The sequence below is a fragment of the Taeniopygia guttata genome, chromosome 14 (genome assembly GCF_048771995.1).
Source record: "Taeniopygia guttata chromosome 14, bTaeGut7.mat, whole genome shotgun sequence".
In the NCBI taxonomy this organism is placed as follows: Eukaryota; Metazoa; Chordata; class Aves; order Passeriformes; family Estrildidae; genus Taeniopygia; species Taeniopygia guttata.
Genome location: NC_133039.1, coordinates 6,314,466 through 6,334,834, shown reverse-complemented (window position 1 = coordinate 6,334,834; position 20,369 = coordinate 6,314,466). Strand labels below are relative to the sequence as shown.

The 20,369-nt window shown below is 48.4% G+C and overlaps 1 protein-coding gene across 2 annotated transcripts in view; it reads left to right on the top strand.

Annotated features, from left to right (window-relative positions):
- The window catches only part of CACNA1H (calcium voltage-gated channel subunit alpha1 H), a 159,352-nt gene that overhangs the window by 51,482 nt on the left and 87,501 nt on the right, over window positions 1–20,369 (top strand). For both annotated transcript variants that reach the window (XR_012058231.1, XM_030284645.4), the window contains exons 5-7: window positions 1,612–1,709; window positions 5,948–6,107; window positions 13,533–13,845. Coding sequence is in view for 1 of the 2 variants with exons in the window: in XM_030284645.4 (XP_030140505.4) it covers window positions 1,612–1,709; window positions 5,948–6,107; window positions 13,533–13,845 (571 nt within the window). In the remaining variant the exon portion in view is untranslated. The remainder of the gene's footprint in view (window positions 1–1,611; window positions 1,710–5,947; window positions 6,108–13,532; window positions 13,846–20,369) is intronic.

The following is a 20,369-nucleotide window of genomic DNA, read 5'->3' as shown; positions in this document are numbered from 1 at the left end:
TAGCACTGGGAATTTCGCTGTTGGAATGAGGGGAAAAGTGGCTGGTGAGGCCATTTGGGAGTTTTCCAAGGTTTTTCCCCACCTTCCATGGCTGGAATATGTTTGGGGAGGATGGAAAGAGTAGGAGACCCTGCTGGAGGTGTGGCATTACCCAAGCTGGGGATGAGGAGAAGAAGAAATTTCCCCTCTTTCAGTGTGAACCTGTTCCTCCTTGTCCCACCACCACAATCCCAGCTGGAGTTTCCCTCTCCAGCTTCCTTGGAGGTTTCTTCACATCCTGGAAGGAAAATCCTCTGGCAGTAAAGGCTGGAAAGAACCTTAAAGCTCATCCCATTCCACCCCTGCTGTCAGTGCTCAGAACATATAAAATCACAGGATATGATCATCTGCAGGTGCTTTTATTGCAGAGTTCTGGGAATCAGGGGTACAGACCCAAATCTGACTCCGACATGGCTTTTGAGATGAACATATTTTATATTTTCTTGTTATATAACATATATTAATTATTAAGCTTATATTGTTCTATTGTATACATTGACTTTATTCAAGCACGAGTTTCTCGTGATCTTTTTCAAGCCCGTGACCACAGTTTCTCATGATTATTCTTATGATTAAACAATAATTAATTTAATTACTAACTAATCATCACATCTAACAATTATATCATTTATCATATACTGGTTACACAGGTGCAGTTCTAGCAAGCACAAGGCCTACACTTTCCCAGGGGATTTTCCCAGGGCCTACTAAGCTTAATTTTCCTTCTAACTCCCCAAATCCCCATGATTTTAAAACATTTTTACTATCACTGCCACAAGCAGGGATAACTTCCAGCATCCCAGATTGCTCCGAGCCCCATCCAGCCTGGCCTTGGGCACTTCCAGGTGTGGAATTGCATCTGTGGAATTGCAGCCTGTTGGAATCTGAGGTATTGATGATTCCGAAATTCCAAAAAGTATCTATCTTTCAGCCCCACTGCCAAAGAAGCCATAATTGGTCTGTGCTGTTTCAAGGTTGTTTATTCTGTTTATCTCTAACATGTTCTGCTGCCCTGCCGCAGCTCTGTCCTGCAGGGCAGCGTGTGGGGCTCTGCCCTCAGTGGGATGGTACAAACATTAAATACCACAAACTACCTGTGCTGGATTTACAATAACGTGCCAATATCTGTCACCTACGTTGAACAGTGTGTCCCCAGCCTGAACCAACAGAAAAATGCCAACACCACAGTGAAACATGGAGGGCATGAAGAAGGAGAAAAAGGACAAGACACACCCAATTTCCTCCATCTTGTCCCCTTGGACCTCTAATCTAGAATCCTAAAATTTTACTTTTGCACCCGTGCCACACTTAATTATTACTTCTATCAAACACTCAAAGCTTGTAATTCATCCTGTAAGATTGAAAACTCTTTTCCATGGACAGAGATCACAGCCAGTGTCTCTGGGGGCTCTGTCCAGGGGGGTTCCTGACCCCTGAAGGGTCCCAGGGCAGCCAGAGGGAAGCCCTGGATTCCCACACAACCAAGCACCCCTGGGCTTGCAGGCAGCGAAGTTTTCCCTTTCCCCGAGCCTCAGCCTGCCCATCCTGACTGCTTTGCTCTTTTCCCTGCAGGATGATGGAATATTCCCTGGATGGACACAACGTCAGCCTCTCCGCCATCCGCACTGTGCGCGTCCTGCGCCCGCTGCGCGCCATCAACAGGGTCCCAAGTAAGTGACAGCACCCCGGGCATGCTCTGGGGAATGGGAAACCATGGGAATAAGCCCCCCAAAACACACCTGGATTTCTGAGCTCAGTCTGGGAAAACTGGAAAACCATGGGAATAAACCCACCCCATTTCAAATTCTGAGTTCAGTCTAGGAAAACTGGAAAACTTTGAGAATAAACCCACCCCATCTCAATTTCTGCATTCAGTCTGGGAAAAGTGGATAACTTTGGGAGTAACCCCCACACACACACACCTGGCTGTCTGCTCTGTGTAGCTGATGAGAGGAAATCAATTAATTTAATTTTTAATGGCGAGTTAGAGATGGTCATTATCATAATTGGTGTCAGGAAAGGGTAAGGAAGAAGGGGATTGACCCTCGGAGCTGTTTTCTGAGGTTTTTGTGACTTTTCTAGGGAAAACAACTCTCTGGTGGTGTAAAGTAAACAATGTTCCTCCAAAGGAAGGGAAAAGGTCACTTCCAAGAGGGTTCTTCTTGCCCTGCTGGGTTTGTTTTCCCTCCTCAGTGATTTAAGATCTTTCCAGGACTTTATGTTCAGGATTAGCAGCTCCGGAGCTTCCCTTGCTGCTAAAACCCCAGGGAGGGTTTGCTCCATGTGAAACAAAATTGGGATCATCCTCGATAGGGAGTTCAAGTGGCTCCTAAATCCATTTTCAAGTGGCTTCAGCTGCTTGGCTTCTAAATCCAATTTTAAATCCGAGCCACCACGTTGGAATAATTCCCTGCTGGAATCAGCCAGCTGCTGAGCCAGCCTTTGCAAGGTGCTCATTGCACAGCAATTCCATCCTTTTCCAACCCAAATCCACCTCAACCAAAATGCAGCAGCATTGTATGGAAATCACAGGGATCCTGGCAGAAAAAAAAAGAAAAAAAGAGGGATATTTCCTGTTCAGTTGGAGTGAGCCAGCCCCAAATCCTGCCTGGATTCAGCACATCCAGGGACAGCCAAACAACCTCCCTCAAAAGGGGTTTGATTCCGAGGAGAATGTGAGGGAACAGATGGATCTTTACATCCAGGAACCTCGGAGATTTCTCTCAGAACTCCCAATTCCACAAGTTTGGGGTTTTTTCTCTGGAAAACAAGTAATAAAAGCAGTGAATTGTACAGAGAGGTTCCTAGTTAAAAACAGGGCTGCAAAAAGGAGAGGCCAAAAGGCTCCAACACTTTGGAGCTTTGTTTTCCTAACGAGGTTTTGTTGCCAGGGCTCTGGAAAGCACAACACCACATTTCCCTCTGGGATTTGGGGTTCCAGAGAAGTTTCTCTCTGGGATTTGGAGCTCCAGAGAAGTTTCTTCTGGGATTTGGAGTTCCAGAGAAGTTGATTCTGGGATTTGGAGTTCCAGAGAAGTTTCCCTCTGGTATTTGAAGCTCCAGAGAAATCTCCCTCTGGGATTTGGGGCTCCAGAGAAGTTTCCCTCTGGGATTTGGGGTTCTGGGGATGGAAGGACCATAGGTTGGGACAAGGATCAGGCTCCCTCTGAACTCCTTGAAATCCACAAAACCCTTCACCATTCCCATGGAACAGTGGGAATCTCGAGCTGGGATCCAGCTCAGCTGAGGGCAGCAGCCAGGGGAATTGAAGGATTTGCTCCGAGCTCCAGGGATCCAAACAACTCCAGCTTGAGGTGGAATTTTGCTCTGAGCCCAACTTGTGTTTGTCTCCCTTAGCCCTGACACCAAACGAGCCTTCCAGGCTGTTTGCACTGCACTTCCCATGGGATTCTCATCTTTTTCCAACAGGCAGGTGATGGAAAATATCCCATTTTTTATTAACATTCTGTGGGATAAAATCCAGCAGCTTCAATCTGTGTTTGGAGTGGAGCTGCCTGAGGATCCGAAGGGGATCTGAGCACCAGGATTAGGATTCCTAGAAATTATTCCCAGAAATATCCCCATTCCTTGAGGGTAGATCATCCACCCTCCACTTTTCCAACCCCACCCACTTGGAACATTGGGAATTTTGCTGGTTTTGACCGAAATATTCCAGAATCTGTGGAGCGGGGATGGGAAAATCCTTGAATTTTGGCGGATTTTTGTGGTTACATTTTTCACCCATGATGGCACAGCTCAGCCAAAGGATCTCATTGGAATTCCCATTCCAGCATCATCCACGCCATTCCCAGCTCTGGGATTTGGGAATGGGATTTTCCACCAGATAAAATTTGCAGCTGGATCTGAAGAGATGAACCTGGTGGGAAATGCAGGGAAACAGGGAGAAGCAGCCTGGAGATTTATCCCTGGGATTCCTGGGCTCTTCCCTGGGATCCAGCCAGCACCAGCAGCTCGTGCCTTCCAGGCACAATAAATTCACCCACGAGATTTGTTAAGAAAAGAAAGAAGAACCCCGGCCAATAAAAACATCATTTCTATTAGAAATTATTCTTTCCAAACCACTGGAAAAATGGAATTCCTGCAATTTATTCACTTGGCAGGAGTCAGGGATTTTTTTTTTTTTCCAGCAGTGGTCACTAGGTTGGTTTTTTTTTCAAATCCGTTTCACTGCTTTATTTTTACATTTATTTTTACATTTATTTTTCTACTTATTTTTATCCTTATTTCTATATTTATTTTTATTTTTATAATTATTTTTATACTTATTTAATCCATATTTTTATACTTATTTTTATATTTATTTTTCTACTTATTTTATACTTATTTTAATTTTTCTATATTTATTTTGATCCTTATTTTTATCCTTATTTTTATAATTTTTATATTTCTTTTTATATTTATTTGTATTTTGATGGGGTTTTTTTTCATTTTTAATTTTATTTTCGTGTCTTTTTTAAATTTATTTTTATTTTTCTGCTGGGGGTGGGGGGTTTTAAGCCAGGCATGCCACAGAATGGGAATGAAAATCCTGCTCCTTGTTTCAGCCTCAGCAATGCTCTTTTCCCAAGGCACACTCGGCATTCCAGGGAGAGCCCGGAGAACAGCTGGATTCAATCTCTGGGATTGATGATGCCACTAAACAATCCCAAATACCAAAAGGAGCTGAGCAGGAAAAAAAAATTGTCTGGCACAGGGAGAGAAATTTTACCCATTTTTGGAAAAAAGAGGAAGGATATCAGTGAGAGAGGGAAAAAAAAAAAAAAACAGGAGAAAAATCCTGGCATCGTTTTTCCAGGGGGGATTGAGCTGAGTGTGGCCTTGCTTTTCCTGGGATGGATTTACCAAGAAAATGTGGGATTGCTCCCGAGGGGTGACAGCACTGGGCTGGATTTGAGGATCCTGGTGTGTCCCACCCTACTCGGGGTATTCCATGATTTTGTGACAGGACACACTGGGAATAAACACCAGGAATTCCAACCCCCTTTGGGAATAACCACCAAGAATTCCAACTCCCTTGTGGGAATAACCACCAGGAATTCCAACCCTTTGTTTGGAATAAGCACCAGAAATTCCAACCCTTTGTTTGGAATAACCACCGGGAATTCCAACCCTTCTTTGGGAATAACCACCAGGAATTCCAACCCCATTGCTGGGAATAACCACCAGGAATTTCCCAGTCTCTCCCAGCAGCGCTGCTGGGAACGCCAGGCTCAGCTGAGGCTCTGCAAGGCTCTCACTGCTCCAGTCAGAATATTCCAGGTGGAATATTTGGCATGGAAATCAGCATTTCCCTGGCACCAGAGGCTGGAGGAGCTCGGGACTCCTGGAGATCCTCGTGCAGAGGTGTGGGATTGGTGGGAAGGTCCCCACAGCCCCTGCACGGGGAGGGAAAGGGAGCAGAGCTTTCCTTGGAGGAAAAGCATCCTGCTTTCCAGCCTCAAAAAATCAGAATTTCCCTCCTTTCCAGCAAGGAGTTCTCCATGGAAAAGGAGCTGTCTGTGGTGGGGGCCCAGTTCCCACCTAAAAACCATCCCGTGGTTTTTAGGGAACAATTCCTGTGATCCATGAGGGGAGTTTGCAATGTTACAAATCCATATTTTAACAATTCCTTCGCAGGCTGATGATTCCTGGGAGCATTTCTCCAGGAAATTTTGTCTTGTAGGTTGTGTGTCCTTGAATGCTACAGAAAACATCTGGAAATCCCATCCTTGGATCCACCCTCTGGAGATTGCTGTTATTCCCATTTCCTGCCAAACCTTTGGCATTTTCCCCTCCCTTTTCAGCCTCAGCATTTAGGGGAAAACAGCACACCCCAGATTTTTCTGCACATCCAAGGTGGGAATGGTGATTCCTGCCCATCCTAACGTGGTTTTCCCTTCTCCCCCAGGCATGAGGATCCTGGTCACGCTGCTGCTGGACACTCTGCCTATGTTAGGCAACGTCCTCCTCCTCTGCTTCTTCGTCTTCTTCATCTTTGGGATTGTCGGGGTCCAGCTCTGGGCAGGGCTGCTGAGGAACAGGTGCTTCCTAGACAGGAATTTTGCCATGTAAGTACAGCAAAATGAAAAATTCTCCACCCTTTTCTTCCTTTTTTCTCTCCCTTTTTCTTCCTTCTCCAGCAGGGGATTTTTCTGTGCCCTGCTGGATAAAATCCCAGCGCTCAGCAGGATGCTTTTTGTCTGGAAAAAATCCCATTTGTCAGCAATTTCCTGCGGGTTTTGTGAATTCCTGCTGCACCTGAAGGACGAGGATGGGAGTGGGCTGCATTAGCTCTGCCTGAGATCCCTGACTCTGGGAGTTGGAGGATTTAGAACCAATTCCAACTCTCCAAACAGTTCAGGTCACCGAGCACACCCCAACCCCTGGCAGGGGCTGGTGATGTGGAGATGCAGCTGAAACCCAGAGATAAATCCTTGTCAGGGATTTGAGATAAGAAACTGGACGTGAGGAGCATTAAAATCATTTGGAGACAGCTCTGAGTGCGGGACAGGCGTCAGGGACGGGCAGGACCCGAATGGTTAAGGCTGGAAAACACCTCCAGGGTCGTCAAACCCAACTGCAAAGAGAATATTTATTTGGGTTCTTCCAGGCTGGGCAGTCGTGTGGAGCAGCCCCTGTGAAAATAAACTTTTATTGTCCTGCTGAACCTCACCTGGGACCCCCCAGCCCTGCCCAAGGCCCAGCTGAGCGATTTAAGCCCAGCCCAGGCTCTTAGTCCTGCTGGTGTTTGGCTTTGCTCCTGAGCTCTCTGGGGAAATCCTGGGTCTGGCTCATCCTTTGGAGCCTGCTGGGCTCTTCCTGCTGGGTTCAGAGTGGGATTTGGGTGCTGCTGGAGCTGGGATGGGCTCCAGGCTCATCCCAGGCTTTGGGGCATCCTGAGCTGCTCCCTGAGCTGCCCCTTCCTGGGGTGAGGACACACCAGGATGAAAACCAAGCACGGAAAAGAGGGATTTTCCTGGAAAAGCCCTTCCAAAAGCTCCTGTCAGAGATGTCAGCGGCTCAGAGGTGAGGAAATGCCCCAGCCCAGCTCTTAGGGCAGCTCTAACTGCGAGAGGAGATGGAGCCTGTAATCACAGCCCTGGGTAATCATCTGCTGTCTGCGAGACAGGCAGGGATCATCCCTCAGGTCCTGCTCCTGCCTCTCACTGCTCGCTCAGCCTCTCCCCATCCTCTGGACCAGCTCTGGTGGCATTTATTCATCCCAGCAGAATGGGAAAATCCATGAACCTGCCATGGGCGTGATCCCACTCCCCCTCCCATGCCCCAAAACCCCTCCCCTGCATCCCCAGCATCAATTTGCTGCTCACCAAAACCCTCCACGCTCAGCTCCACCCCGGAGCTGCCGTTCCCTGTCGGAATCTGTGGGTATTGATGATCCCAAAATTGCAGAAAGTCTCTGTCTGTCAGCCCCGCTGCCAAAGCAGAAGCCATAATTGGTCTGTGCTGTTTCAAGGTTGTTTATTCTGTTTATCTCTAACATGTTCTGCTGCCCTGCCGCAGCTCTGTCCTGCAGGGCAGCGTGTGGGGCTCTGCCCTCAGTGGGATGGTACAAACATTAAATACCACAAACTACCTGTGCTGGATTTACAATAACGTGCCAATATCTGTCACCTACCTTGAACAGTGTGTCCCCAGCCTGAACCAACAGAAAAATGCCAACACCACAGTGAAACATGGAGGGCATGAAGAAGGAGAAAAAGGACAAGGCACACCCAATTTCCTCCATCTTGTCCCCTTTGGACCCCTCATCTAGAAACCTAAAATTTTACTTTTGCACCCGTGCCACACTTAATTATTACTGATATCAAACACTCAGAGCTGGTAATTCATCCTGTAAGATTGAAAACTCTTTTCCATGGACAGAGATCACAGCCAGTGTCTCTGGGGGCTCTGTCCAGGGGGGTTCCTGACCCCTGCCAGGGTCCCAGGGCAGCCAGAGGGAAGCCCTGGATTCCCACAATTCCCAAACCCAAATGGTGCTGCCTGAGCCCCTCCTAGGTGGCCCTGGTGCTGTAATTAACTGCAGCCAGCCCCTCTCTCTCTCTTGCAGTCGGGTTTTTAAACGCTCGGCGATTTTCTGCCAAGTGGAGCTTTCAAGATGAACCACAGGGGAAGCGTTCTCCAAGCACAGACATTAAGCAGCAGTTATGTAATAGCCATTAGCAGCATCAAAGGCCTCGCAGGATTTTCTTATCAGGGCTTGCTCCTTGTCTGGGAAGGGTTTGGGATGAGCTGTGTTTGAAGGGGTTTGTCTGGGATCACCTCCTTCCCTCTGGGATGGGTTCTGCCACCCAGCCCAAAACCATCCTCTGTCTTATTGTGGTGGATGTTGCAGCATTCCAAAGGAATTTGGGGGAAAAGGGGTGCCCATGGGGCAGGAAAATTCCAGCTTCCAGCTCAATGTCAGCAGGAGAAATGTGGGATTTTCTGGTGCCTTCACCCCGAGTGCTGCTGCTGGGTTGGGCTTTTAGCATTAATTTTAGACCTGAGAAACCCAGCAATGATCCAGTCCCTGCATTTCCAGATTTCCCTATTTTTTGGAGCTCCGTGTGGAAATTTTTGAAGTGGAAGTTGCAGGATTTTATTATCAGAGCTTGCTCCTTATCGGTGAAGGTTTTGGGATGAGCTGTGTTTGAAGGGGTTTGTCTGGGATCTCCCTTTTCCTCTGGGATGGGTTCTGCCACTCCCCAGCTGTTGGGCTCTGCCCAGCTCCTCTGGTTTATTATCCTCTGGAAGTTGCAGCATTCCAAAGGAATTTGGGGAAAAAGGGGTGCCCATGGGGCAGAAAATTCCAGCTTCCAGCTCAGTGTCAGCAGGAGAAATGTGGGATTTTCTGGTGCCTTCACCCCGAGTGCTGCTGCTGGGCTTTTAGCATTAATTTTAGACCTGAGAAATCCAGCACTGATCCAGTCCCTGCATTTCCAGCTATCCCTGTTTCCTGGAGCTTGGTTTTAGGGGAGTTTTAGGGAATCCAGATGGAACTATTCCCATTTTATTTTCTCATTTCTGACTCATTCTCTCACCCAGGTGTCAGGGCATGGTTTCCCCCCCTGCAGTGGCTCTTAACACACCAGCAGCAAATTGTAAAGGAACAAAAGGCATGGAATGACCTGGAAAACACTTCAGGGTTTCACCTTCCTGCTGGTGGACAGATCATGGAATCCTGCAATGGGCTGGCTTGGAAATGACCTTAAAAATTCTCATTACACCCCCTACCTTGGGCAGGGACACCTTCCCCCATCCCAGGCTGCTCCAGCCCAGCCTCCAACACATCCAGGGCTGGGAAATCCAAATCCCTCAGGGCACAGAGATTTCCCAGCCCTTTGGGAGGGGCTGGGGCTGAGATCCTGGCTCTGATTTCCTCTACAGCCCTGGAGACAGAGAAAACCTGAATTATTGGAGGGTCTCCCCTTGGCGCTGCTGCCAAACCCTCCCAGCTGAAACCAGAACTGCTTTAAACAGAGGATCTGGATAAAATCCTGGGGTCAGCAAGGCAGGGTCCTAACCCCAAATTTTCTGGATGAAAGGAGGTGTAAGTGAGCTCCCAAGCAGCTGCTTCAAATCCAGCTTTGCCCTGCTGTGTTCTGCCCTGCAGCTCCTGCGCCTTCAGCTCTTCCTGAGGCATCAGATGGAAGGACTGACTTTGATTTTTGCCATCATTCTTCTTTCCCCATGGAAACCTTTTCTTTTCCATCCCCCTTGAAAGTTGGCAGCTCAGAGTAAAGCAACTATTTTTAAGCCGAGCGCATTGTGAGAGAAATTTGGGAACTTTTTGGAGGTGCTTTGGGAATTTCTGGTTTTCTCTCTCCGTCTTTCAGAGCTGTGCTGTTATAGGGCTGGAATGAGGTTATTTAAGGATTTTTAGTGGGGATTCTGAAGGAGTTGCTGGGTTGTCACAGGAGTGGGCTGGAACTGGGTCTCTGCTCGTTGGGACATGGGAGAATCTCTCCCTCCTCCCAAAAATGATCCTTCAAAACCTGGGATTGCATGGAACAGCAGCACCAGGATGGGCTGTCAGGGATGCCAGGAGATCCTGGCCCTGGGAGCTGCAGGAAAAATCCCCAAGGATTCTTTGGTGGGAAGGAGGAAGGTTTGGTGTGCCCTGCTGGGAAGGACAAGCAGAGCCAGCAGCTCCTGGGTGACATCTCCAGGATGGTTTTTTCTCCCCCTGTGGCTCCTTCCCACCCTCCTGAGCTGCTCCCGGTGGAAATGAAGGAATTGGGTCAGGCCCAGCCTGTCTGGGCTCTTCTCCTGGGGCTGCTGGGATGCAGAGCAGCATTTTCCAGGCCAGGAGACTTTCAAGGAACTCAGTGGCTGGGAAGCAGGAGAGGGGAGGGAGCTGGGAAGTGTTTTGTGTTTCTCTGCTGCCTCAGGACACTTGTGCTGCGACTTTTCACTGGGGAGCTGCTCGGTGTTGTTCTGCCTTTGGCTCCTGGGAGCAGGCTGGGGAATTTGTCTGAAAGGTGTTTAATTGCTCAGCAGGATTCCCTGGGAAAGCAGAGAGTTCATCCTGAGTGCTGAGCTCCTGCCTCCTCCTCCTCCTTCCTTTCCTCCCTGCTCCCCCAGCTGGGGCAGGGCTGTGCTCAGCCCTTGGGATGTGTGCATGGGATGGATGGGCTGGGAAAGCTTCCCCTGGGGGAGGCTGGAGCAGAGGATAATCCAGTAGCAGTGGGAGAAAAGTGGATTTTCCTGCCTCTCTCTTGTCCTTCCTGCACATGGACATGCCGAGGGACAGAGAAAGGGAAATCAGGAGATGTGCAGAGCAGGGCTGGGAAAAGCTGGGAGAGGGGTATCAGTCCTCTCTGCTGGGATAACAGATCCATCCTGGGGCTCAGCTTCTCCTGTCTTTCCCCCAGAGCTCTCCTGATTAGAGGCTTCATTAGCGTTAATGAGAGATTCGTTTCTACCTGTTGTCAAGGAACAGGGAAGTCAGGAAGAAGTGGAAGGTCCTGGCAGAACTCATCCATTTATTTGGGGGATATTGGGGATTCCCTCATTCTGCAGCATTTTTCTTTCTCATTCTTGCTCTTCTTTCTTCTTTCCCCCTTTTTTTGTTTTGCCAGGGGAAAAAAAAAAAGGTGGGGGGGAGTTTTTGAGAAAAGGTCTGAAATTCGCAGTGTTTGCTGCCAGGTTGGGTCCCTTCCTCCCTCACTGGGAGCTTCCCACAGGAGTGGCTCCTTCCCAGTGGGAACAGGGAAAGGCTAGGCAGAAAGTGCCCCCCAGGTGATTGATTTTGTCACAGGGACAACTTTTAATTCAGAAATGTTTCTGGGGACAGCTGCAAAAGCGAGGAGAGCAGAGGAAAGGGAGGATAAAATCCTTCAGGCAGCGGCAGAACCGAGCCAGGCTTCACCCACCCCTCCCAGCAGAGCTGGTTTTTGTTTTCCTGCTCGGATTTTCCTCCCCCAGCCACCAAACTACTCCAGATTTGTGCCCAGATCTTCTCTGTGCAGCTGCTTAGACCCCAGCCTGGGGCTCTGTGTCCTCAGGGAGACGTTCTTCATCCCAAAACTTCCCAAATGGAGACCCTGGGATGCACTGAGCCTCTCAAGCTGTGGGGTGGTGCCTCATTCCAGTGGGATGGGGACTGATCCTGTAGTTTGCCTTTTGGGAGCTGAATTCACTTCTCAGGTGTCTCCTCTCTGCTCCTTGCTTCTTTTACCAAATTCTCCAGCTCTTCCCAAGTTTTCCTGCATCTTGGTGTGTTTTAATCCTCTATTTAATCCTCCCAGTGTGTGGCACTGCTGGCTGGTGTCTGATGTTCTCCCAAAGGGCTGCTGCAGCTCCTGGCCCGTTCTCCAGCCTGTTTCATATGGAAATTTCCTCCCAGGGAAGCCAGCTGGTGGGAGGGCAAGGAAAAGGCTTGGGGAAGAAAAACATCTTCCAGGTTTTTGTTGAATCCAAAGCCCAGAAACAGCGCAGGTGATGTCACAGTTTAGTCTGGAGCTGTGGGGAGTGCGAGGAGGAGCTGCTGAACACAAAGAATTCCCAGGCAACAATTCCCAATTCCCACGACGTGCTCCTCTTCCCTCTCCCATTCCTGAAGCTGATGAACCCTCCACACCCACCTCTGGTAATTGGATCATGGAACAGAACCAAATTCCCCAGGGAAGTCACTGAGGGCTGATTTCCCTCAGCTCTGCCCTGCAGCAATTGTTCTCTCCTTAAAGTGCAGCGATTCCTGCTTGGCTCCAGGGTTTTGGGGAGCAATTCCAAGCAATTGTCTGGAATAACACTTGTTAAAGCCAAATCTCTTCACCAGATAGGGACGTTCAGAGAGAGATAAAAATAGAGCTGTCCTGGCTGGAAGAATTACCTGGTTATCTTCTGCCCACATCTTTTATAACGTGTGTGTGTTGCTGATTATGGAGCTGGGGAAACACTGGATTAAGTTGGCTCTGGAGCAATGCAGCTCCTTGTGGGAGCTCAGCCCCTCATCAGAGACGTCCTGAGAGGCACAATTATTGGAAAACTGCTCTGCCACCCAAAGAAATATCTTCAAATCCTTCCAGAGAGCCCAAAAGCTCCCTGGATTTTGGGGGAGAACCTGATCCGCTGGGATTTTCTCTCCATCCCCTCTCATTTCATGCTTTTACCTGCTTTGTTTGCTTGTGGGGGAAACTCAGACTGGTCTTTAGCGGGAGATCAGCGGGGCCTTCCATGGTGTAAAATTTGATTTGTAAATTTTGACAGGGACTAGCTGAAGGGATAGCAACCAGCACTTTTTCCTGCTGCTAAAATCAGGGACGAGCCTTTTTTTTTTTTCCTCATTATCTTGGTTTGAAAAGACAGGAGTCTGTGAAGGAAGGCAAAAGCCTCCTGTGAAATGGAAAAGGTAAACCCCCTCCCTCCGAATTACCACAATTTTGAAATTAAAAGGCTCTCGGGCAAAGATATGAGAATGGGCGTAACAGTTCTTTACTAGGAAAAACTAAATAAAATTTTTTTTGAAAAATTTAATTAGTACAAACGAAACTAGTGATGGAGTCAGAAACCTGACACCCTGAGGAGTCAGGGTGTTGGTAACCCAGTTAAATGGTGCCTGCTCCTCCTGGAGGGGCAGATGAAATGCTGCTGGAGCAGGGATCTGGAGAAGGGTGGAGTTTTCTCTGAAGGTCTGGTGATGGAGTGATGGGCCTGGTCTTCCTCTGGGAATCCAGCAGGGAAGAAGCAGCTCCTCTGGGAATCCAGTGAAGGGCTGCCCCTGATGTCCAAAAAATGCTGATTTTATGCAGGTAGGGCTGCTTGACTCCTCCCTCTGGGCGGAGCATATCACAATGGGATGATGTAACGTTTCCAGTCATGCAGTGAGTCATTAATGGCCCATTAACAGAAGATATCTCCCCGAGGGAGACATTGTTCTTGGGAGAGATAAGAAAACTGCCCAACCTCCAACAGATGGTAAATAGAATCCATGCTTATCTCACAAGCCAGGACACTCATCCTTTTCCTTCTTCTCCCCCCACCTCCAGGACGTACAACCTGACCTTCCTTCACCCCTACTACCGGCCGGACGAGGCGGAGGAGAACCCCTTCATCTGCTCCTCGCACCGGGAGAACGGGATGCAGAGGTGCTCCAACATTCCCAGCAGGAAGGAGTCCAAGGTGGAGTGCACCCTGAGCATGGAGTCCTACAGCCCCAGCCTGGCCAGCCCCGAGCCCAGCAGGAACTCCTGCATCAACTGGAACCAGTACTACAACATCTGCATGGCCGGGGACGTCAACCCCCACAACGGGGCCATCAATTTTGATAATATTGGATATGCCTGGATTGCTATTTTTCAGGTAGGATTCTCCCAAAAATGGGATTTTTTTTCCCCCTGGGTATTTTTTTTGTTTATTTGTTTTTTGGTTTTTTTTGTTTTGTTTTTTTTTCCCTGTTGATTTCCTGTTTTTTCCTGGTTTTGGGTTTGTAGTTTTTTGCTCGGGAAGGTTTTGGTGAATGCAGCAAAGTTGGATGGAATTTACTCAGCCCTGAGTGAAACTGCAAATAAGGAAATGGGGAATAAATGAATCAGGCAAGAAATGGTGCAAGAGAGCATTTGGAGATAAGAAACTTTTATTTTGAAATAATTTGAAAAGAGGGGAAAGAACTTCTGGAGGCAGCAAAACTCATGGCAAGTTCCACCTCTGCAGATCAGATAAATCCCAGGGATTTTTGGGAGCAGGGTTTTCATTGTTGGAGCATCAGGAAACTGAAAGTGCTTTGAGGTTTTTAAGCAAGGTTTAATTTCGTGCTAAAACGAAGGAAGCTGGCGTGGCTTAGGCTTGGTTTTAAATCACAGGGTGAGCCTGGTGAGCATGGAATGCTGGAAGGGGGAACAATCCGTTCTGGCCAAAATTCCTCCTGAGAGGAAATTCTGCCCCCAGGGAATTTCAGTCTCTTTTGAGGCACTTCAGAAAAGACCAAAGTGTTCTCACTGAGACTGGGGGAGATTTTTCAGGTGATAAAACTCCTCATAAGGGAAGGATTTTCCACGGATTTTCATGTCCAGAGGCTGTGGTTTCCCAGGGCTGCCCCAGCTGGAAGATCCCTGTGTTCTTTCCCATTTTTAATGGGCACTTCCTGGTGTTACAGCATTTCTTTGGCTCTGCTGGGTGTCCTGGTTGATTCAGTCCCCCTGAAGTGGAGGTGACATCTGTTCCTAGAGCAGAATTCTCCTTTTAGCTTCGTTAATGAGGAATAATTACTCATCCAGAGCTCTGTGTTTCATTTATGGATTTCCTCCCAGTTCCATGTTATCCATGAAGTTCATCACTTCCAGCTTTCACCTGGGGAATGTTTGCTCTGACCACCTTCCCTGCTGCCCTCGGGTCACAGTGCTGGTGCCAGAGGCTCAGAACCAAATCCAGAGGGGTTCAGACACATCCCACTGGGATCTGAATCCCGATTTTCCCATTGGGAAAATGCTTTGGAATTAGTGAGGAAGAGAGGAGCTGCTTTATCCAGTGAGTGCTGGATAAAGGAAAGAGAGGGAATTCTCCTTTTCCTGATCTTTGATGATCTGAGGGATGTTCCCAGGAGATCCCACCTGGTTCCTTTTCACGGGAAAAGGACACTGAGGAGGAGCAGGAGCTTCTCCAGAGGGGTCCTGCTGCCTTTTCCCTTCCCGAGCCGTTTTCCAGGCTGCAAATCTTCTTTCCATTTGATTTCCTCTGCCTTAAAAGGCTCAGTTGAATTTCAGGAAGGACCCCCAGCCCCAGGAAAGGTTTTAGCTGATTCCTTTGGGTAGCACAGCATCTGGCAAAGTGGGATCTCCTGTCCTCAGATGGTTTTGGCAGCTGCCAGGAGGTCAATGATTCGTTTTAGCACTGCTCAGGCCATCCAAGGGCTCCAGAGGAATTCCAGCCAAAAACTCTCCTCGTGTCTTTATTCCTGCTGCAAGTCAGGGCTCATTTTTTAGGAGCTGGGAATGATTTAATTCCAGGTAAAGAGGGCAGCAAGGTGCTGGCTCAGCCTGGGTGTGGGAAATCATCAGTGCAGGAGGCGAGGCACTAAATCCAAACAATTGCTGGAAGCACGGAACATTTAGCAAATAAATCCATGGAATTGTGGCTGATGGCATCAGGTCAGATGGGATGAAGACTCTGAGGAAGCAGCGCAGAAAGTCCAGCTGATGGATTTAGGAGCTCTGAGCTTCCCTGGGGCTCGGTGTTGAGTTGCTGGGATGAGGCAGGGCTGGTTATGCTGAGCCGTGGTTCCTCAGGATGGTGAATCCGTGGCTTTGTGCAGGAATTCTGGTGTGGGGAGAGCCCTGAGGGCTGCCAAACCTCCAGTGGGAATCGTGGCAAGCTCAGGTGGCTGCTGGACAGAGCTTCCCTCAGGATTTATCCCAAGTGAGATGGGAATCTTGGCTTGTCCAGCCATGGGGGGAGCTGACAGGAAAGGGGGGAGAGACTCTTGGAAAGGGTCTGGAGTGGCAGGACAAGGGGGAACAGCTTCCCACTGGCAGAGGGATGGATGGATCGGATCTTGGGGGGGATGGGGAGGCCCTGGCAGGGGTGGCCTCATCCCTGGGAGTGTCCAGGCTGGGATGGTGGGAAGTGTCCCTGCCTGTTGCTATAGGACACATGAAAGCACAACGCCAGCCACTGCTATTTGCAAGGTAAAGAAGAAAGTTTATTCTCTGACTCCAACTTTTATACTTTTCCAAAGGTGACAGTGGATTGGAGAGTGAATGTGCCACCTCTCCAAAGACATTGGACAAACTACCAGTACATCAAGTTTCTCCACCCCTATGAAGGAATGCAAAACAATAGGTTGTTTACAGAAAATGCTGTGAGAAAGTTTTCTAACAGAATGTAAACTCAGAAGGCTTTAGAAAATCTTAAGAATCAGGGCGACACCTGCCCACAGCAGGGGTGGCACTGGATGGACTTGAAGGTCCCTTCCACCCCAACCCATTCCATGATCTGGTGTGGTTTAGGAGCTGTCAGAAGGGAGGGGGATGAAATGAACCCCACAGGGGAGATCCAGGAGGAACTTTGCAAGTGCAGGAAGTGCCCAGGAGTTTCCAAGGGCAGTTTGATACCATTCAGACCACAAATAAACCAAACCAAAAGCAGAAAAAAAACAGAGTTTGCAGAAAATCTGAAGATTTCCACTCCAGAACATCCAACAAACTCTGCCCCAAGGATGGGTGAGCTCCTCCAGCTGCCAGAACTGAGATTTTAAAAAACATTTCTTTCAGTGGGAGTGACCCTGAACTTCCCAGAGCTGGGAGAGGTGACAGCAGGTAAACAGGGAAATGTGTTGTCCACCTTCTGAGGAGAACTCAGAGACAGGAGAACCTGGTGCAAATAAAAAAAATTAAAAATAATCAAGGGAATGGCTGCATCCCTGAGTGCTGTAAAGGATGATAATTCCTTATGTAATCCTGAAAGTGATTCATGTTTCGCTTCCCCTCATTTGTTGTGCAAGAGGCTAATTCGTGTCTGTATTTGTTACAAAGGCACGTTCTATGGCAAATTAGGTGAACTAATTAGCTTATTACAGACTAAATGAAAGGAGATGGAACCTAAATTAACTGTGAGGTTTGGCATGATATGAGGATCCCTTTATTGCACATGAATTCCAGCCCCAACAATCCGAGCAGTAATTACAGGTATTGTTGTCGCACGGCAGATGATGAATTACCCACCTCAACAAAAGTCCAATTTAATTGGAATTACTGACAGTCCCAGTGGAGGAACCAAAACCTTCCCACCTCCCTGACCTGCAGGCCTGAGTGCAGAAATCCTGATAAAACAAAAAGGGATTGGGAGGCTGGAAGTTTGGCAAGGAAAGGTATTTTAGGCTGCTTTGCAAAGCAGAGAAACTTTGAGTGGATAATTTCACATAGGATTTGTAGGAAAGCAAGGCTTCCACTCACACTTTACTCCAGGGGTGATGCTTCTGGCAAAAGTTGAAGGAAAAAGCAGTCCCAGGAATGTTTTTCCCACTGGTTGCAGCGCTGTCCAAAGATGCTGTTAATCCCCTTGCTCTGCCCCTCCCAGGAGTCCGGCAGAATTTGGGAAAGAACCAAAAATATGGAACGGAAGGAAAAGGTCTGAGGTTTCCAGCTGTGCCCAAAGTCATTTTGGGGCTGTGTTTTCAGGAGCTGTCACACTGGCTGCCCGTGTTTTTAGTGTTCATTGAGCAGAGAAATTCGGGATTCGAGACCAAAAGGAATTTTTTTCCTCCAATGGCTCAGCCTTTAAATTGGAGAGTGTGTCAACAACGCTTCTCTGTGCTGAATTTGGCAAGAAAAGAGTTTGGAGCTTTTCATTCCCACTGCTTGGAGATGATGCTTTGTCACTCAACTCGAATCTGTTTTGGATCACCGAAAATATTTCCCTGGAAATGACGGGGTTTGAGCTCTGTTGCTGTTGCTTTTTTTAATTTGGTCAGCCAAATAAACAGCACTTGCTGCATTTGAAGAGCTCTCAGCCTGAATACCCCAGCTAAAAATATCCAGCCCTTTTCAAGCAGCTCGGAGAGTGCTTCCAAGAGGGATTTGTTGCCTTTGGAAAATCTTTGTTTTGAAGGTTGGGAGGAGTTGTCTCGTATAGGACAGGGCAGAGAGGCCACCCTGATGCCAGGAGTGGCCCCATCACCTATGGGGGTGCTGGATGGAATTAAAACCTCCTGTAGATGAAGTGTGGACTTCCAAACCTTTGGAGTTTTTGGGAGAGTTTTATCTAACCTCAGTGATGGATTCCTGTGTTTGGAGCAGGAAGAAGGGTCCTGCAGCAGGCCCTGGCCTGAAATGGAGTCCTGTCAGGGGAGCAAAAAACTGCTGGTTTTGAGGAACATCAACAATTGGTCCAAGGGAATGGCTGGAGCGGTGTCAGGGAGGTTTAGGTTGGATTTTAGGGAAAGGTTCTTCAGGGAACAGCTCCCCAGGGAATGGGCACGGCCCAGAGGCTGCCAGAGTTCCAGGGGGGTTTGGACACCATTCCAGGCATGCCCAAGGTGTGGCTGTTGGGGTGTCAGGGTTGAACTCTGCTCCTTCTAGCTCAGGATATTCCAAAAGTCCACAATTCTCACAGGGAAATCTCACTTTGCTTCGATTGCCCCAAATCTGCCCCATGACCTTTCCCCTGAGCCCAAGGTGCGGCTCCTTCCCTCTGAATTCCCAGCCTGTGCACCCTCATCCTCCTGGACAGGATTTGGAATCGGTTGTAAAATCCCCTCAGCTGGAAGCAAAGATCCCAGCCTGCCTTTCCTTCCCTTTCCCTGGTGGCAAAGCCTTCCTCCCCCAGAAATCTGGGATTTGGGGGCTCCCTGTGCCCGCAGCGCTGCAGCTGAGCAGTTGAACCCCTTCCCTTTGCCAAGGATCCTCCACACAAACCACAGGGACACGGGATCATCATCCCAGCAAACCAAACTTGGAATCTGGGCTGGGGTGGGATTTGTTGGAGCAGCAGCTGAGGGAAATCAGGGAGGGTTTTGCTGTTGGATGAGGGCCTTGCATTGTTTAGGGTGAAACAACAACAATTCACCTTCCCTTCGGAGCTGAACTTGGGATTTGGGCTGGTTTTCATCCCAGAGCTACAATCCCATGAGGTTTTGGGTGACAAGCAACAGCATCAGTGACATGTCTGACTTTACCCCACACTTCATTTCCCACTTTGCTTCTCAAAATCCACCAAGAACTGCCAACACTGCCTGGGCATCACATTTATGGGAACAGATTTGACAGGTCAGGAGCCCAAGACATGGAAATAAGCAAAATTTCCTCTTTTCCCATTTTTTAGGGCCACTTTTCAGAGCAGATTCCTGCTTTGCAAGGCTCAGTTTATAAAGAAATGACAAGGCCTTGAAGTGAAAGGAAAAGCATCTGTTCAAAGGATGTTACTCAATGTAATAAACCTGTTTTTCTGGCCACAGAGGTTCCTTAACGAGATGTTTCGGGAGGAAATAATTAAAATTGTGACGTTGGCTTCAAAAATAGGGATCTGATTATCTGCCAAGCTCGCTCTGCCTGTGGAATATTCCCTGGAATATTCTCTGGGCAGTGCTTGGGAGCCAAACCCATGTTGCCCAAGAGGGTGGAATTCAGATATGAGGCTTTCAGAAATGGAGGCTAAAGGCCTTATAAAAACTTCCTGAAGCCATCAGGGTAATTAATAACTCTCACCATTTATAGCACTGGATCCCATCTTGATAAGTCTGATGAAAATAAAATATCAAAAAAAGCCTGGCAGCAGGGCCAGGGGAATGAGGAGATAAAAACTAAATGACCCCAAACGCTCATGACCATCCTCAGAGTTGGGTTCAGGATAATTGATTTGAATGCAGATAATTCCCATTTTTTTTCCCCCCCAAAGGACTCAATTTAGGCCGAAGAAAAAGCGTCTGAGTGCAAATTAGAGATGTCAGTCAAGATGAAGTCTTCACATGTGGGTTTCTCTGGGTTTCCAGAGCGTCTCCTGCCTCAGCCAGGCACTGAGCTCAGCCAGCAGCTGCAATCCTGGAATCAGAAGGAATTTCTGGTTGCCAGAGCTGTATTTTATCAGGATTTTAATAAGGGAGAGATGCTGATCTTGGGTGCTTGCTGTCACTCCAAATGAAGTTTGTTCAAGTAATCAGAGCAGGGAAATCTTGCCATGAGACAGCTCCAGGCTGGAGTTTTGTGTGCTCTTCGCTGGGTTTGATCTCCCCAGGCTCGCTGCACACGGCGATTTTCCAGCCTTCCCTCGACTGATCCGTGGCACCTGGAGGTGGGTTTGGAGCTGCAGCTCTGGCACCAGCCCTTGGTGCTTTCCAGCAGCCAGGAATCCAGCCTTGACTAATGGGAGCTGGAGTCTGAACGAGGATTTCTCCC